Genomic DNA, 15,081 nt, shown 5'->3' with positions numbered 1-15,081 from the left:
GGCGTGTCTTACGACACCACTTTATAGAGAAGTTTTACATGGCTGAAATACTCAGGAAATGTCGCCAACATTACTGAGGGGTATTTTGCCACCGTTGAAACTTATGATGTTGCTTGGTCGGGGAATCGAACCCACGATTTTCTGCGTGCAAGGCGGGTGTGCATACCATTGCACCACGGTGGCACCCGCTGCACAAGCTGCAATATTAGAGCTATGTCTTACAAATTGGCAAGAACCGAAAATGCTGACTACTGCAGGCTATGCGAAGATGAGCATTTACTATGTCGCTATCCAATGCTCCATAAGGTATCCGAATGAAGTAACTGTCAATTAAGACAGATACGCGTCTCCTTTAACCTAACCTAATCGAACTAAACGAAACATTCCAGAAGGGACAAGGGGAACTTATCTTATATCAATCAACGAGTGCACCCCGAGTGAAACACCACTTGTAAAAAACTTTTTTATGACTAAAATATTCAGAAAATGTCGCCAACAAAACACTGAAAGTTATTTTAGCACCGTCCAAAATGTGATATTGTCTGACCTAGGAGGAATCAAACTCCGTCATGCAAGGCGGACCATTGCACAATGACGGCGACCGTTACGTGTTCATATGGTAAACATATTTTATACTTTCATAAAATTTTAGATATTTCTCAGAGGCCGACCTTTGTCCCCCGCCGAATGTGACTATAACGCTATGCTGTTTATCCAGGTATTGATCTCCCACCAATTAGAAATCTCCTAGCGCAGGGGTGTATAACGTGCCTATGCTTGTTCTTAGGTATTCAGTAAGCTAACGACAGTATTAGAACAGATTTTCGTTGTTACTTCTTGAGCACCCCAACGAGTAAAAGCAATCCCAAGGCCAGCGGCTGCCAACCTACCAACCAGCATCAAATTTATGCCGTTACGTTTCTTTCTTTGCTGCTACAACAACAACGAGGAACAGGCTTAGTTGCCAAGATACTATCAGGTCCTCAGTTTCCCCGTATACAAAATGCTCATGGATGATAACAAATGAAATAGAAATAGACGACCACAGTAATAACCACGGACTCTGTAAACAATGGACGCCATTTCAGCAGTGAGCAACAATTCTACAATAAACGTAGGTTAGCAGGGCAATCCATACTCAGATCAGGAAATTGCTGGATCTACTGAAGGAGAGTATAAATCTCGGTTTGGGTCGGGAGAATTCTCCCGTGAGCACCTGGGAAGTCAACCGTCTGTCTGACGATGAGATTGATACCATGAATTTAGGCAGCCAGAGTGCAACACCCTTAGGGAATGAAACATCATTCATAGCCGATAGACCCATCCTTCCTAAGTAGGATGTTCTGGTGGATGAGGCCTATGTATGGGGAGATAGACCTCTTCCCCAAATCTTCATCCACTAAAAGTAACAAGGTGAGGGAAAGGATTAAAAAGCACGCCAACAGAATGGCAGTGGATTACTACAAAAAATTGTTTGACAGGACCCCACCAGATGATGTTTCAGTAGCGGAATTCCGTGATATTCAACTGAGCCTTTGATTTGACGTTTAAAAGTAAATGTCCTCATGCTGAGAAACGTTTCTTAACAATCGAGCGGTTTCCAGTCGTTGCTTCGGTTGTAGTAATCAGACCAAAGAGTACAAAACCCAGTGACTTCAAAAGCTGGCGGAGTTTTCAATTATTTCGATACAATAAACAATTCCTAAAAACGTTTCCCTGACATGCCTATCATTCGATATAGGACGGCCACATCAATCCATTCAGTAAAATTTAATTGGAACATTTACCTCAACGATCGCAAGAGTTCCCATTCTTTATTATTCGTGATAGACTTCGTGATAATAAAGAATGGGAACTCTTGCGATCGTTGAGGTAAATGTTCCAATTAAATATTACTGAATGGATTGGTGTGGCCGTCCTTTATCGAATCATAGACAGGTCAGGGAAACTTTTTTTTGGAATTGTTTATTGTATCGAAATAATAGAAAACTCCCTGTGGAAATTTGAAGTCCTTTCCAAAGTTTGTCAAGGCAGACACCGCCAGCTTTTGAAGTCACGGGGTTTTGTACTCTTTGGTCTGATTGCTACAACCGAAGCAAATATTGCATAGCACAACACTTATTGAGAAGTTTTTTACGGATTTGAAAGATTTTAAAAATATATGTAGCAAAATTGTGACGTCTAGCCGAAAAAGTTTCGACAGATATTAAGGTGGATGTGACCTTTTGTAGTAAGGAAGCCTCCAAACTAGACAATCCATTGAATAGAATCCTTAGAGAAATCAAATAAGAAGAAGCGAAAATATGAATTAGGAAGGTTGAAATGTTTAACGAACAAATATTTCATCATTGATTTATCCAAGCATATCAAATTTATCCACAAATTTTGAAAAAAAAAATAAACTATATAATATGTTTTATAATAATATACGATTATATTAATGTGTTTTAAAACTAAAATGATATTTTTTTGTAATTAATATTAAGAGAGAGAAAAAATATATATTTCTATATATTGCAGCGGTTTTGGTTATAACACTCTATCCTTCTCCAAATTTGCTTTAAAAGCTTTGCACGATGATTTTGGTTTTGGAAAATTGCTAGTTTCCTTTATGGGTGGTTTGATATGGGGAGGGGTATAAACCTTTTTTATATGGCAGGGATTTTTGTTTGTTATGGATGGCTAATGGAAATGATTTCTTTTGTAAGGAGGAATTAAACTAAAATCGATATAAACCGAAAAAATGCAAAAAATTTGTACGTTTTTTTAGAGCGAGAAAAAAATTTGTATAACTAAAAACTACTACTTACGCGCCTAAATATAAAAAAGTAATGTAAAATTAAAAAAAAATATTAGTATTCATAAGACAAAGTTGGGGGGATTGAAACACGGAAAAAATAAAAATATCAAACAAAAAATCATAAAACTAAAAAATAATGATAACAAAAAATATATAACAAAAGAAAAAAATACTAACAAAAAAATACTAAAAAATGAAAGAAAATACTATAGAAGAAAGAAAACAACATGGGGAAGTTTAAGGCATAGAAATTATGCCAACAAATTGGAAATTTGCAACTTATGAGAAATGTTTAAGCAAAATTGTACAACAAAAATACAATTTTAAAAGTTGTTTTTTAATTTTCACAAAAAAAATATTAAGAATGGCACAAGGAGATTAAGAAAAAATTAGAAAAACTTAAAAATCTAGATTTCCTCAAAATTGAAAACACATACATAGATACATATATTGTAACAAAAAAACTCCATATAAACAGGAGAGACAGACTTACTTCCAATATGAAGTAAAATCAAAGAGAAAGTTCACGTGGTTGTTTTCTTTCTTAAAAAAAAAAAAACGAAACATAAAATGAATAAACATCACTGTAAACCAAAAAAAAATCGAAACTAATTCTAAATTAATTTAAGAAAAAATGTGATTAACTAAATCATAAGCGATTTGTAAAAATAATTTATATACGTATTGAAATATTTCCAGCTCAAACACGTTCAACATTGTCTTCATTTTGAAACAATTTACGACCCTCATCTATGATGTTTTGTGACACCGTTTTTAAATATAGAAAATAATCTGCTGACCAATCGCGTACATTATCGATACGATTAAAAGCCTCCCGTTTGTATACTTCATATTTTTCTTCATTTACATAATCGGATATATCGATTTTAGGTAATTCGGGTAATTTGAAATTTAATTGTGAAAATGATTTAGGAGGGAAAGGTTCATTGGGATGTAGATAATAGTAAGTACCTGAAATAAATTGGAAATAAAAAATACGATACAATACAAAAACAAATTGTATTAGATGTAATATTTCAGCCATAGTGGATGAGGGAGTAGTTGTCATCAGATAATAAATGAAAATAACATGCAAACAGAAATAAAATTGAATACTTTTTAAATCGAACAAAACAAAATTTTCATTTGGCACTCAGTAAATTTAAATTAAGAATAGCACATAATATATTAAATCCTTGGTATAACCCTATATAACCAAAATTTTCATTTGGCACTCAGTAAATTTTAATTAAGATCAGCACATAATATCTTAAATCCAATTGTAAACCTTGGTATAACCCTATTGAGGAGTGACTCCCACTTGTAAATTTCAGAAAATCGAAACATTTTTTATCGGCTTATTTTAAAGCAGGGCTAGCATAGAAAGTGGTCAAGTCGATTGGAACATTACTGCCTGAGATATGAACGTTGAAAGGGAAAATTTATGCTGAAACGTGTTTTTCTCGAAATGACATTTTGAAATCGGTCAAAACTCTAGCTTGAAAACTAATGAACCGATTGCCATTCAATTTAATTGGGTTATCAAGGACATCAACAAATAGTCCTTCATCGTTCGATTTTATTTTTAAAATTGTTGTTTTGACCGTTTTATGACCAGAAAACGTAAGTTTTTTAAGCCAAAATGTTGACTTTTATGGTCCACCATTTCAGTAAAAAATCGATTGGTGAAGGACTAGACTTTTATGTTCTAAATAAGCCCACAAAAATATATGACGATCTGTTAATTAGTTCTCGACCTAGAGTTGGCAACCCTAAACGCTTTTACAAAAAAAAAAAAAAAAAAAAAAAAACAAGATATTTTTCAACAAAAAAAAAAGCGGACACTGGATTAAAATGTGCTCTTTCATATGAAAAAAATCTTCCAACAAAGTTTGGTAGTTTTCTTAGAAAAAATCATCAAAAATTCCGTTTTTGGATCACCCGTTAAACAAAAATGCGGCGGACAATATCGACAAAAGCCTCGCATTCACGATTTAAAAAAAATTGATGAGATAATTACAAAGCAACACGTTTTAATTGCCTACGCATTGATGAGAGCGGTTACTGCCATCTTGAAAACAATTGAGAAATATTCCAATAAAGCGCTTCTGCTGTGTTGATTCCTAGGTGGCCCACAAACAGTAGGCTTATATACCAAGTTCTTGCCGTGGTCTGAAGAGGAAAATACATATTAAAACGCCAAAAACAAACACAAAATAAGCAAAAAAAAAAAAAAACAAGTAAAAAAAGTACCAGTCGGCTTTGCCGACAAAGATATACCCTCAGCCTGTGTGAATTGAAACTTTCATCTACGGTCAGATGAATGTATTTATGGTATTTTCATTATTTTGTGTCCTTTTTTGGACATTTGAACTTGCCGACGAAAATATGGATTAGGATTAAAGTTCAAAAGAGTTGCAGAGCAGGTACTTAAGGGAATGGACCGACATAGTCCATTATGGAAGTGGATCTTATTTTGGGAGTCATATCTTTTCGATATATATCGCGCCCACTAGTCATTTCAGTGGGTCATCGTATAATTTAAGTGACATTTTTAAATATTCGGGGGAAGTACCGGAACTTGTGGACCGGTATTGCCCATCTTCGAACTGAAAGTATGACAAAATATGAGGAATGCCCAATTTTGGACCAAATCGGTGCTCTCCAGCCACTACATATGGTGCCATAGGGGTTTGTTTTTTACACCTTTCGGGCTGTTTTCTCAAGAAGTATGGTCTTAAAGTGAACTTATCCGTAATTTTGTGTGATAGGTACCCGAAGGAGTGGACAAACATAGTCCCTAGTCGAACCTTAGGATATGTAAAGTATGGAACAAATCGGTCAATCCTTTCAAGAGTTATCGTGCGAACAATTTTTCCGAACATTTTTGAACATTTGTGGGGGGTACCTGAAGAAGTGGACCGATATAGCTGATGTTCGAACATAAACTATGTTTGGACAAATATTACGAAGGCCAAATTTTGGACCAAATAGGTTGATCCGTTCGAGAGTTATCTTGCGCTCCAACCACTACACGCGGTGTGATAGGGTTTTTTTTTTGTATCTTTCAGGTTATTTTCTCAGGAAGTATGAACTTGCCCCTAATGAGACATGTGCCGTCGTAAGCGGGACAGTGAAACAAATTGCTACAAGAAAAATTAAAGAGATTCGAGAACAGGTACTAAACTGAACTTTTCCGAAAGTTTGTGTGGGAAGTACCCGAAGGAATGGACCAATTGAGTCCATACTAGAACGTCATCTAAGTCTGGTAGAAATTTCACGATGTGCAAAGTGTGGACCAAATCGGTTACTCCCTTCAAGAGTTATAGTGCGCACAAATTTTCCGAACATTTCCGAGCTTTTGTGGGGGAGGTACCGGAAGGAGTGGACCAATATAACCCATCTTCGAACTTAAACTAAGTTTGGACAAAATATTACGAAAGCCAAACTTTGGACCAAATAGGTTCATCCGTTCGAGAGTTATCAGACAGACAGACGGACGGACAATGCTAAATCGACTCTAAATTGTCTAAAACGGATTTCGTCCTAGCATACTTGGGGTCTAAAACCATTATTTCGATGAGGCACATTTTTCCCGTATGAAAGTGCATACACGCTCGTTAGCATAAATGCTGAGGGTATATATAAAAAAGAAAAAACTCTGGACTCATTCATGTGAGGAACTACTCAGGGCTCCAGTGAATCGTCGTTATCAAAATGTGAGACTCCCCACACCCCCAACCACACACAATTCTTAAAAATGCATCGTCTTTGTAATTTAATTGCAATGGACTCCGAGGTAAGATCGAGGAAATAGTTGACTTGATAAGTCGGAAGAACCAAGATAAATAGCAACTACACCTTACAGCGTTGCGGTAGTTACAAAATACAGAGGAGAATCGCAACAGAAGAGGACTAATTTTCCTGTTTTACCAGCCTGTTCTATACAGGTCTTTGTCGCCTGAGCAGGGCTCTAATGGCCCATATATGGAATGTATGGGGGGTAGCAGTCAGGTGTGAAACTGCCGAGGTAGTGTTGCTTAAAGTATACATCCTGTCGAGAAATAGCCCGCTTTTGAAAGGTAATAACCGACTGGTCTTGGTGCTCTGGCTGAGCAGATTGATTGATCTACGTTTTGCGCGGTCAATGATGACACACCTACCAGAATAAGCGGAGAGTGTCAGTTCGCCAGATATAGTCTAACAAATGACGTCACCTTTTCATAATTGTCTCCATCAACATACTGCACGATTTTATCACGTCTGAACGCCGCACCTTCACATCAATCATGGGAAAGCTAATTGGCCTAGTTTCAGAGAGATCTCTAATAACCACTTGAGAAATTTGCCAAGCTTTGTGATGTCGGGAAGCAGAGAGGACGTTCCAAGACATATTCACTGCTGCAGCCGCTCGCTATATGTATTCTTATGACCCCAGAGACAGGTAGCTGACACTGGAAATAAACGGGTTTGTGGGTGAGCTTAAGCGAAACAAGTGGCTAAATAATCAGAAGGGTTGCAACATTGGAACCGGAATAAGTGAATTGTGGGCAATGGTTAAATCACTCTTGAACCCTGAGAAGAAGGATGTTTGCTGACGTTCCCAAGAGGCGCGCAAGTTATTTTAATCGACAGTTTGTAAAGCACCCCGGGAGTGACAGGGCGAAGAGAATCAGATCCCCTTTTCGGCATCAGATCAGACCTCAGATGCCAAGTAGGAACCACCACAATTTACAATGGATGCTTTGCGAACGCCAACAGTAGTGGGATTCTTTAACACATTTATTGAGTTACCGACAAAAATCGGTAAAATTAAAGTGCTTATACATTCGGTAATTAACGATATTTTTAGGTAAGTTAGTGATGAATAAAAACTACTCTACCGATAGCAAAAGTGCTATCAACTTTAATTTGAACTTTTCATTCATAATTTTGCGCTTTAATTTTGCCGATATTTGTCGGTAACTTAAAAAATGAGTTAGAGAATCGCAGCACAGGAACGCTAAAAAAATTCAAAACGTTGGGCCCTGATAGAATCTCCACGATCATATTGAAACAGCTGGATGAACTGGGAGTTGATTATCTCACCAAAAGTTATCAAACTGTCGTGCACGGTGTCAGAAAAATGGACATGGTGATCCCGCTATTGAAGCCAGACAAGGAGATGCCAGCAAAGGTGAATTGTACAGACCGATTTCACTTTTGTGAATATGAGTAGCTTTTGATACTGTCAAGCACTCCACACTGTTTTAGTGCTTCGAACAGAGCCTCCGGCCAATTGTGTAGACGCCTGTCTTGGAATTCAGGAACAAGAAGTCCAATACTCGTAGTCTGAAACAGGGATTTGCCCAACGTGGGATGATATCTCCGGAACTATTTAACCTGTACCTCTCATGTATTCCACTCACTCTAGATGACATTGAGATCGTAACGTATTCGGATGATACTTAACAGATCTTACAACCTTTTTTCGCGCAATAGTAGCAGAATTCCGACCACTAACTACCCCAACATTCCAGGGGTCACTTTCGACGCACGTCTACGACATCCGTGCTTGTCACAGCTATTTGCGACATGCTGAGATGTAGATAGAAGGTCCTCAAGTTCCTCGCGGCAACACTTGAGTGCTGACAATGAAGCTTTGAATTGGAAGACAAAGATTCTTCCAGAACAGCAACTCAGTGGCGTGCTTTCGTTGCAGTACCATTCTAATCACAATATGGTAGATAGCAAAGAAAGACAGTCATACAGACGGACGGACATGGCTACATCGACTCTAAATTACATAAAACGTATTCGGTGTGGGGTCTAAAGCCATTATTTCAATGAGCCATATTTTTATTATAGAAAAGAGGCAACTAAGAACATAGCTCAAGATGGAACTATCATTATCAATCACCAGTCCTTATATATTGCGGAAAATTTGCTGTTCATCTTCTTAAAGGATGTTGCTATGAACAATCAAAATTTACTGAGTACCAAGGAACTGTTTTGCTGCTAAAAACGTATAGAAACACAACAAACTTACCCGCTAACAATAACAATGGCAACAGCATCAACAAAAACAACAGGAAACGTTTCTTGCTCTTATTATCAGCACTTGAAGATTGCAGCAACCAAGTGTCCAAACATAAAACCGATGATATAAACAAATACAGATTACGTGTGAAATAGGCAAAAGCCGAGGTGATGCCATAAATTATTGAACCAAAGAAACCTACAGAAGAAATAAATTCATTGAATTAATAACAGAGAAATATAAAATTCCCAACAACAACCAACCTCTATCTTCTTCTGCCAATTTGGTGTGATACATACTGCTGCTGTAGCTGGTGGTGTAACGTCCCACACCCCCGTTATATTGTTCACTATTTGATCCGGTAATTGTTGACCATGTTGTGGTCAAGGTTGTGACAATTGTGGTAATAAAACGCATTAACCATGATTCTTGTTGCTGCTGGTATTGTCGGTTATATAGATTTGCGCTTTTACGATATGCATAATCAACTTCATCACCCGAATCATAGGCCAATTTTTCTGCAGCCCTTCTATTTTGTGTGTATTTGGAAGATTCATAGCGACGACGTATGTATTCTTCTTGGGCAGGATCACGTTCAATCATGTAATTGATACGTTCATGATGATTTTCCAGGGATTTGCGGGACATATTTGGCATGGCAACAATGCCGGGTGCTAATTCACGGCGATGTGGAGAGAGTTCGGAATATGTGTAATCTGTTTTGGGTGTTGTTCTGAAAGAAGTTTACAAAAAAGCATTCATTAATTAAGCGTGTAACCATAAAAAAATATTTGATGATTGAACTTACTTCCAATATTCTCCTGCCTTTTTATATTCCAAATAGGCAACATGATCACTGGCATCCAAATTATCCACACTAAAAGAGTTACCCAAGAATCCACTTAGATAAGATTTACTTTTACTTAGCTCCTTTTCACTATTCAGCACATTTTGTGTGTGCTCCTTGACATTTCTCTCCTCAAATTGAGTATCGATTTGTGATTTAGATGCTTTAGTACCATGACCAACACCACCCCTACCTCTTGAAGAAAACTGTGAAGCAAAATGACTTATAAAATTACTTGCTTTTGGTGTTGATGTGGCCACACTACCACCAGATTTTTTGGTCTTTGTTACAACGGTTGTGGTGGTACTGGTGCTGGTGGTTTTACTTTCTGTTACGCCGGCAGTTTGACTTCTTAACTGTTGGGAATTTGTGGATGCAGATGTTATAGCCCTGCTTCCAGTTGTTTTTGCTTTATTCTCAGGACTATCATCACTGGAATAATCTGATGTTTTGATTTTGGTTTGTGTCATTTTGGATGGACTATTCTTTCCAGTCCCCTCAACCGATGATGACGATGTTACCTCTACGGTTTCTTCAATAATGGTTCTGCAATGAAATAACAATGAGAAAACTTTTTAGAACTGATTTTTTTGGGAAAACAATTAAAAAAGAATCAATCGGCTATGACTGTGCCAAACAACCATTAACAGAGAAGTGATGGACCTAAATGGACTATGAATAAATCTCTAATTTTTAAAGTATATGGCATTTTCGTATGTTATAAAAGAAGTTCTGAAAGTTGCCAGCGTAAATTTTTATGTATTTGTGGAGTGGTTATTAGAAACAGTGGACCCATAATTCCAATGTCTGTCATGAAATAATCAACACAGGCTACAAATTGATGTGCTGTATCTCCGCAAATTCGGGGGAAGGGATCACTCTGAGAAAGGTCCCTTTTCCATCAGAAACAAGTTCAGGTTCATGAGAAAATTTTGAAGGAATTTATCCTCATGCATCATGATGTGAGTTTCAGGTGGATATGACCTTCCTCCTAAGTCAAAGCATGTTCCGAAGGAGAGCTCCAAGTCGAAAGATACTATAAAGGCCAAAGAGCTTACCCCAAAACCAAGCAAGATCCTTAATAGTGAATAACTGGCGAAGGGGTTTGCTTCTAAGCCCAACTCAAACCCGAAAGACACGGGTAAATCTGAAGACAGTTGGCTTTGGGCATGACCACAGGCTGCAAGGAAACTAAATTGGCTGGGCTGTCTGAAAAAGAAGCATCTTCTGCAGAATAAAACTGTTATGCGTGTTCACTCCTCCGAAGGCCTGCAGAATTCGCCCCAAAAAGACTATGGTTTCTTAGAGAGTAAATCCTTCGATCTCCTAAGCAGCTATCCTTGAGAAGATTGGCACCTCGCCTGTAGAAGCGATCTCTAAAGCCTATGGCCAATGTCACAAAACACTTATGCCACAGACCGGGCCAATGATGCCCGATGAAGAATTTTGAGTGGCAATTATTGACAAAGCTGGTCCTGAATAGAAAGAAAATCAAGGAGAGTCATTGGCTGCTAGTCGAAACCGGTCTTAGAAGAATCATTGTTATATTAGGAGACCGAAAATTTGGCAGCGCCTCCCTCCTCAATTTTTTCATAGGGAGTTACCCGAGAGTTTTGTCCTCAATTCGGAAGGATTTTGGAGCTCTTCGGCCATTATCTCAAGAAGTATGAACTTACTCTCGAAAATAATTGTACAGTCGTAACATGAGACGCCTTGACAACCTTCAGGAAAACATGTACGAAAGTATCAGTCAGCTGTGCTGACAGAGATATACCCTCAGCCTCTGACCTAAAGAAAAGAAGTGAACACAATGGACACAATGGCCGCATACACAACATGTGCCAACAAATTTAAAAACAATTCCAGACGGGATCTAAGAGTGCAATTTTTCCAACCTTTCTGTGGAGATACTCGAAAGAGTGGTCCGATGTAGTCAATAATCCGAATCTGTAAGAAAAAATACGATGTACAATGTGTGGACCAATCGGTTTCTCTCTTCAAGGGTTATATTACGTACTACCCAGTTCATTTGCTGACGACAGGCTTTTTTGGAGCTTTAGGACCACCAAGCAACGGTCCTGACCGGTTATAACATGGTAAAGCCCAGGATTTATCTTGGTCCCTCTTTCATCCCAAGTGGACACTGACCTCCCCGTGGTGTCACCTGGGGAACTGCCGCGCGTTCACCCATAAGAACGTTAAAAACTTGTGTTTGGGCGTCGGGTTAGTAACCCTCCCCTAGAAAAAACAGCCTACCATGAAAAAACGAAAGAAAAGAAAAACAAACCCCTCTAAAGTTGACGAACGCCGCAAACGTTTTAAGCACCATGATCTGCGAATCTGCACCTGGAATGTTCTCACTCTTTATAGAGAAGGTGCAGTCTTCGCATTGGCAGACGTACTTGAAAAGTACAAGGCCGATATTACTGCCATACAGGAAATACGATGGATTGGGAAAGGCGTCACAAAAACACCTAAAGGTGACGCACTCTATTATAGCTGCCATGACGTAAAGCATGAGTTTGGTTGCGGATTCGTAGTAAGTCGGAGACTAAAACATCTGGTATCCAGCTTCACCCCAGTTAATGAAAGACTTGCTGCAGTTCGAATAAAAGCTAAATTCTTCAACATCAGCTTTATTTGCGCTCATGTTCCCACTGAAGAAAAGGACGAACAGACCAAAGATATATTTTACGAGCGCTTAGAAGAAACATATGACCGTTGCCCTGCCCATGACATTAAAATCATTCTAGGCGATTTTAACGCCGAAATTGGAAAGGAGAATATCTTTGGCCCAACAGTCGGGAAATTCAGTCTCCACAGTGAAACATCTGACAATGATATGAGGCTGATAGACTTTGCAGCTGCAAAAAACATGGTAGTTAGCAGTACCAGATTTAATCATCTCGATGATATTCATAAGGGCACCTGGCTGTCTGCAGATCAGAAAACAAGAAATCAAATTGATCATGTTGTGATAGATGGAAGACATTCACCGAGCGTGTTGGATGTACGATCGTTCCGAGGCGCAACCATTGATTCGGACCACTACCTTGTTGCAGCAAAGGTACGCACCCGCTTAAACGTAGCAAACAAAGTACGAACAGACACAACACGAAAGTTAGACATCGGTAAGCTGCAATCACAACAGATAGCCACATCATAATCCACTCAACTGGCCCAACTGCTTAATGAAAGCACTCCTCATCCAAAGCAAAGCATTGCCCACTCCATGCAAACAGCCGCAAAATCCATACTTGGATACCAGAGACCTCCACCATGGAATCCATGGTATGATCAGGAGTGTCGTGCTGCCACCGAAGAGAAAAATGCGGCACATAGGGCTACTTTACAATCCGTAGCAACGCGTAGCGCACGAGAGAAATACAGGGAGAAAAGGAGAGAGGAGAAACGTCTTTTCCGCAGGAAAAAGAGAGAAATGGAAAAGCGGGAGTGTGAAAAAATCGAGATGTACAGGAGCCAGAATGAAGTCCGAAAATTCTACCAAAGAGTCAAGCATCAAACTGATGGCTTTGGTACAGGCACATCCTCCTGTAGAGACCAGCAAGGTAATTTGGTAACTGATACAGATAGTGTACTCAGGATATGGAAAGAACATATTTCAAAACTGTTGGCATCCAATAGCAGCGAAGACGACGAAGATACCACAGTCCCAATCCCAGAAGATGGTATTGAATGTATACCGCCCAGCCAATATGAGGTAAAGACAGCAATAAATCGGCTGAAGAATAATAAGGCAGCAGGAGCCGATGGCTTACCAGCCGAGCTGTTCAAAACCGGAGGCGACACGCTGATAAGGTGTATTCATCAGCTAGTTAGCACCATCTGGCAGGAAGAACGAGTACCCGACGATTGGAACCTGAGTATCCTGTTCCCCGTCCAAAAGAAGGGAGATAAGACTGTTTGGTCTAACTATAGGGGCATAAGTCTACTCCCTATTGCCTACAAGATCATGTCAGGGATATTATGCGAACCACTAAAGCCAATGGCCAACGAGATAATTGGACCATACCAATGCGGCTTTAGACCTGGCAAGTCCACCATTGACCAGATATTTACCCTGCGGCAAATCCTGGAGAAGACCCAAGAGATGCAGATCGACACCTACCACCTTTTTGTCGATTATAAAGCAGCTTTCGACAGCACGCTGCGTTCAAAGGTACTCCAAGCCATGTCGGAATTTGGTATCCCCGCAAGGCTCATCCGGCTTTGTAAAATGACTTTAACAGACACGAGGTCCTCAGTTAAAATAGGAAAGAACCTCTCCGATGATTTTGGTACCAAAAGAGGTTTCAGACAAGGAGACAGCCTTTCGTGTGATCTCTTCAACATCCTGCTGGAAAAGGTTATACGAGAGGCAAACGTCAAAAGAAGTGGCACAATCTACACCAATAGTCACATGTTACTTGCTTATACTGATAATATAGACATCATGGGCCGATCAGTAAAAGAAGTAACTGATACCTTTATGAAGGTCGAAGGAGAATCTGCTAAAGTGGGTCTGGTGGTAAACGGTGAGAAGAACAAGTTGATGGTGTCGACGCGCAATGCGTCCATTAAGATCGGACCAACTGTTGAAGTTGGTTCCTATAATTTTGAGGTAGTAAAAGACTTCGTCTACCTCGGCACCTCCGTAAACACAACAAACGACATCAGTTGTGAGATAAAAAGAAGAATTGTATTGGCCAACAGATGCTACTTTGGTTTAAGTAAGCAGTTTAAAAACAAAGCCACATCTCGTCAAACAAAAATAACGCTCTACAAAACACTGATACTACCCGTGCTGATGTATGGCTCCGAAGCGTGGGTACTTGCGCAAGCAGACATGGCAGTGCTTGGTGTGTTTGAGAGAAAAATTCTTCGAAAGATCTACGGACCAATCTGCGTTGACGGCGAATATCGACGTCGCATGAACTACGAGCTGTATCTGCTGTACAACGACATCAATATTGTTAAACGTATCGAGATGCAGCGATTGGGTTGGCTAGGCCATATCATAAGAATGAGCGATGATGAACCCACTAAAAAGCCGTATAAATACGGACCGCTTGGCGGTGCACGCAGAATTGGCAGGCCAAAGAATAGATGGCGCAAACAAGTGGATGATGAGATGAAAAGGCGCGGTATTCCAGAGTGCGAAGCAACAAATAGAGAGGAATGGAGATCTATTCTTAGTTCGGCCTATGGAACAAATGTTCTGTAATGGGCCAGCTAAGTAAGTAAGGGCCACCATTATCTCTGGTAGTATGGACATGACCCATCTTAACAAGGCTGACAAGAATTACTTTTTGCAAAAAATTTCGAAGATATCCGAGCCGGGCTGTTAAACTGCAAATTTTCCAAATTTGATCAAACTTGATCTACGCCTGGAAGTAATATTATCATATGTTAAGT

At 39.3% G+C, this 15,081-nt stretch overlaps 1 protein-coding gene across 2 annotated transcripts in view; it reads right to left on the bottom strand.

Moving 5' to 3' along the window:
* The window catches only part of koi (Sad1 and UNC84 domain-containing protein klaroid), a 53,328-nt gene that overhangs the window by 12,780 nt on the left and 25,467 nt on the right, over window positions 1-15,081 (bottom strand). Inside the window, exons 3-6 of one of the 2 annotated variants that reach the window (XM_073988474.1) lie at window positions 9,628-10,212; window positions 9,083-9,552; window positions 8,829-9,017; window positions 2,411-3,772 (exon numbers count right to left, since the gene is read on the bottom strand). In XM_073988474.1, coding sequence (XP_073844575.1) covers window positions 3,501-3,772; window positions 8,829-9,017; window positions 9,083-9,552; window positions 9,628-10,212 — 1,516 coding nt within the window. In that variant the 3' untranslated portion in view covers window positions 2,411-3,500. Of the gene's footprint in view, window positions 1-2,410; window positions 3,773-8,828; window positions 9,018-9,082; window positions 9,553-9,627; window positions 10,213-15,081 lie in introns of those variants that run through there. The other variant, XM_073988473.1, reaches the window with a different exon arrangement.

This window comes from Musca autumnalis, unplaced genomic scaffold (genome assembly GCF_047663935.1).
Source record: "Musca autumnalis isolate F117 unplaced genomic scaffold, ASM4766393v1 scaffold_5, whole genome shotgun sequence".
Lineage (NCBI taxonomy): Eukaryota > Metazoa > Arthropoda > Insecta > Diptera > Muscidae > Musca > Musca autumnalis.
Note: the sequence above shows the minus strand (reverse complement) of the source record. Positions and strands in the feature narration are given on the sequence as shown.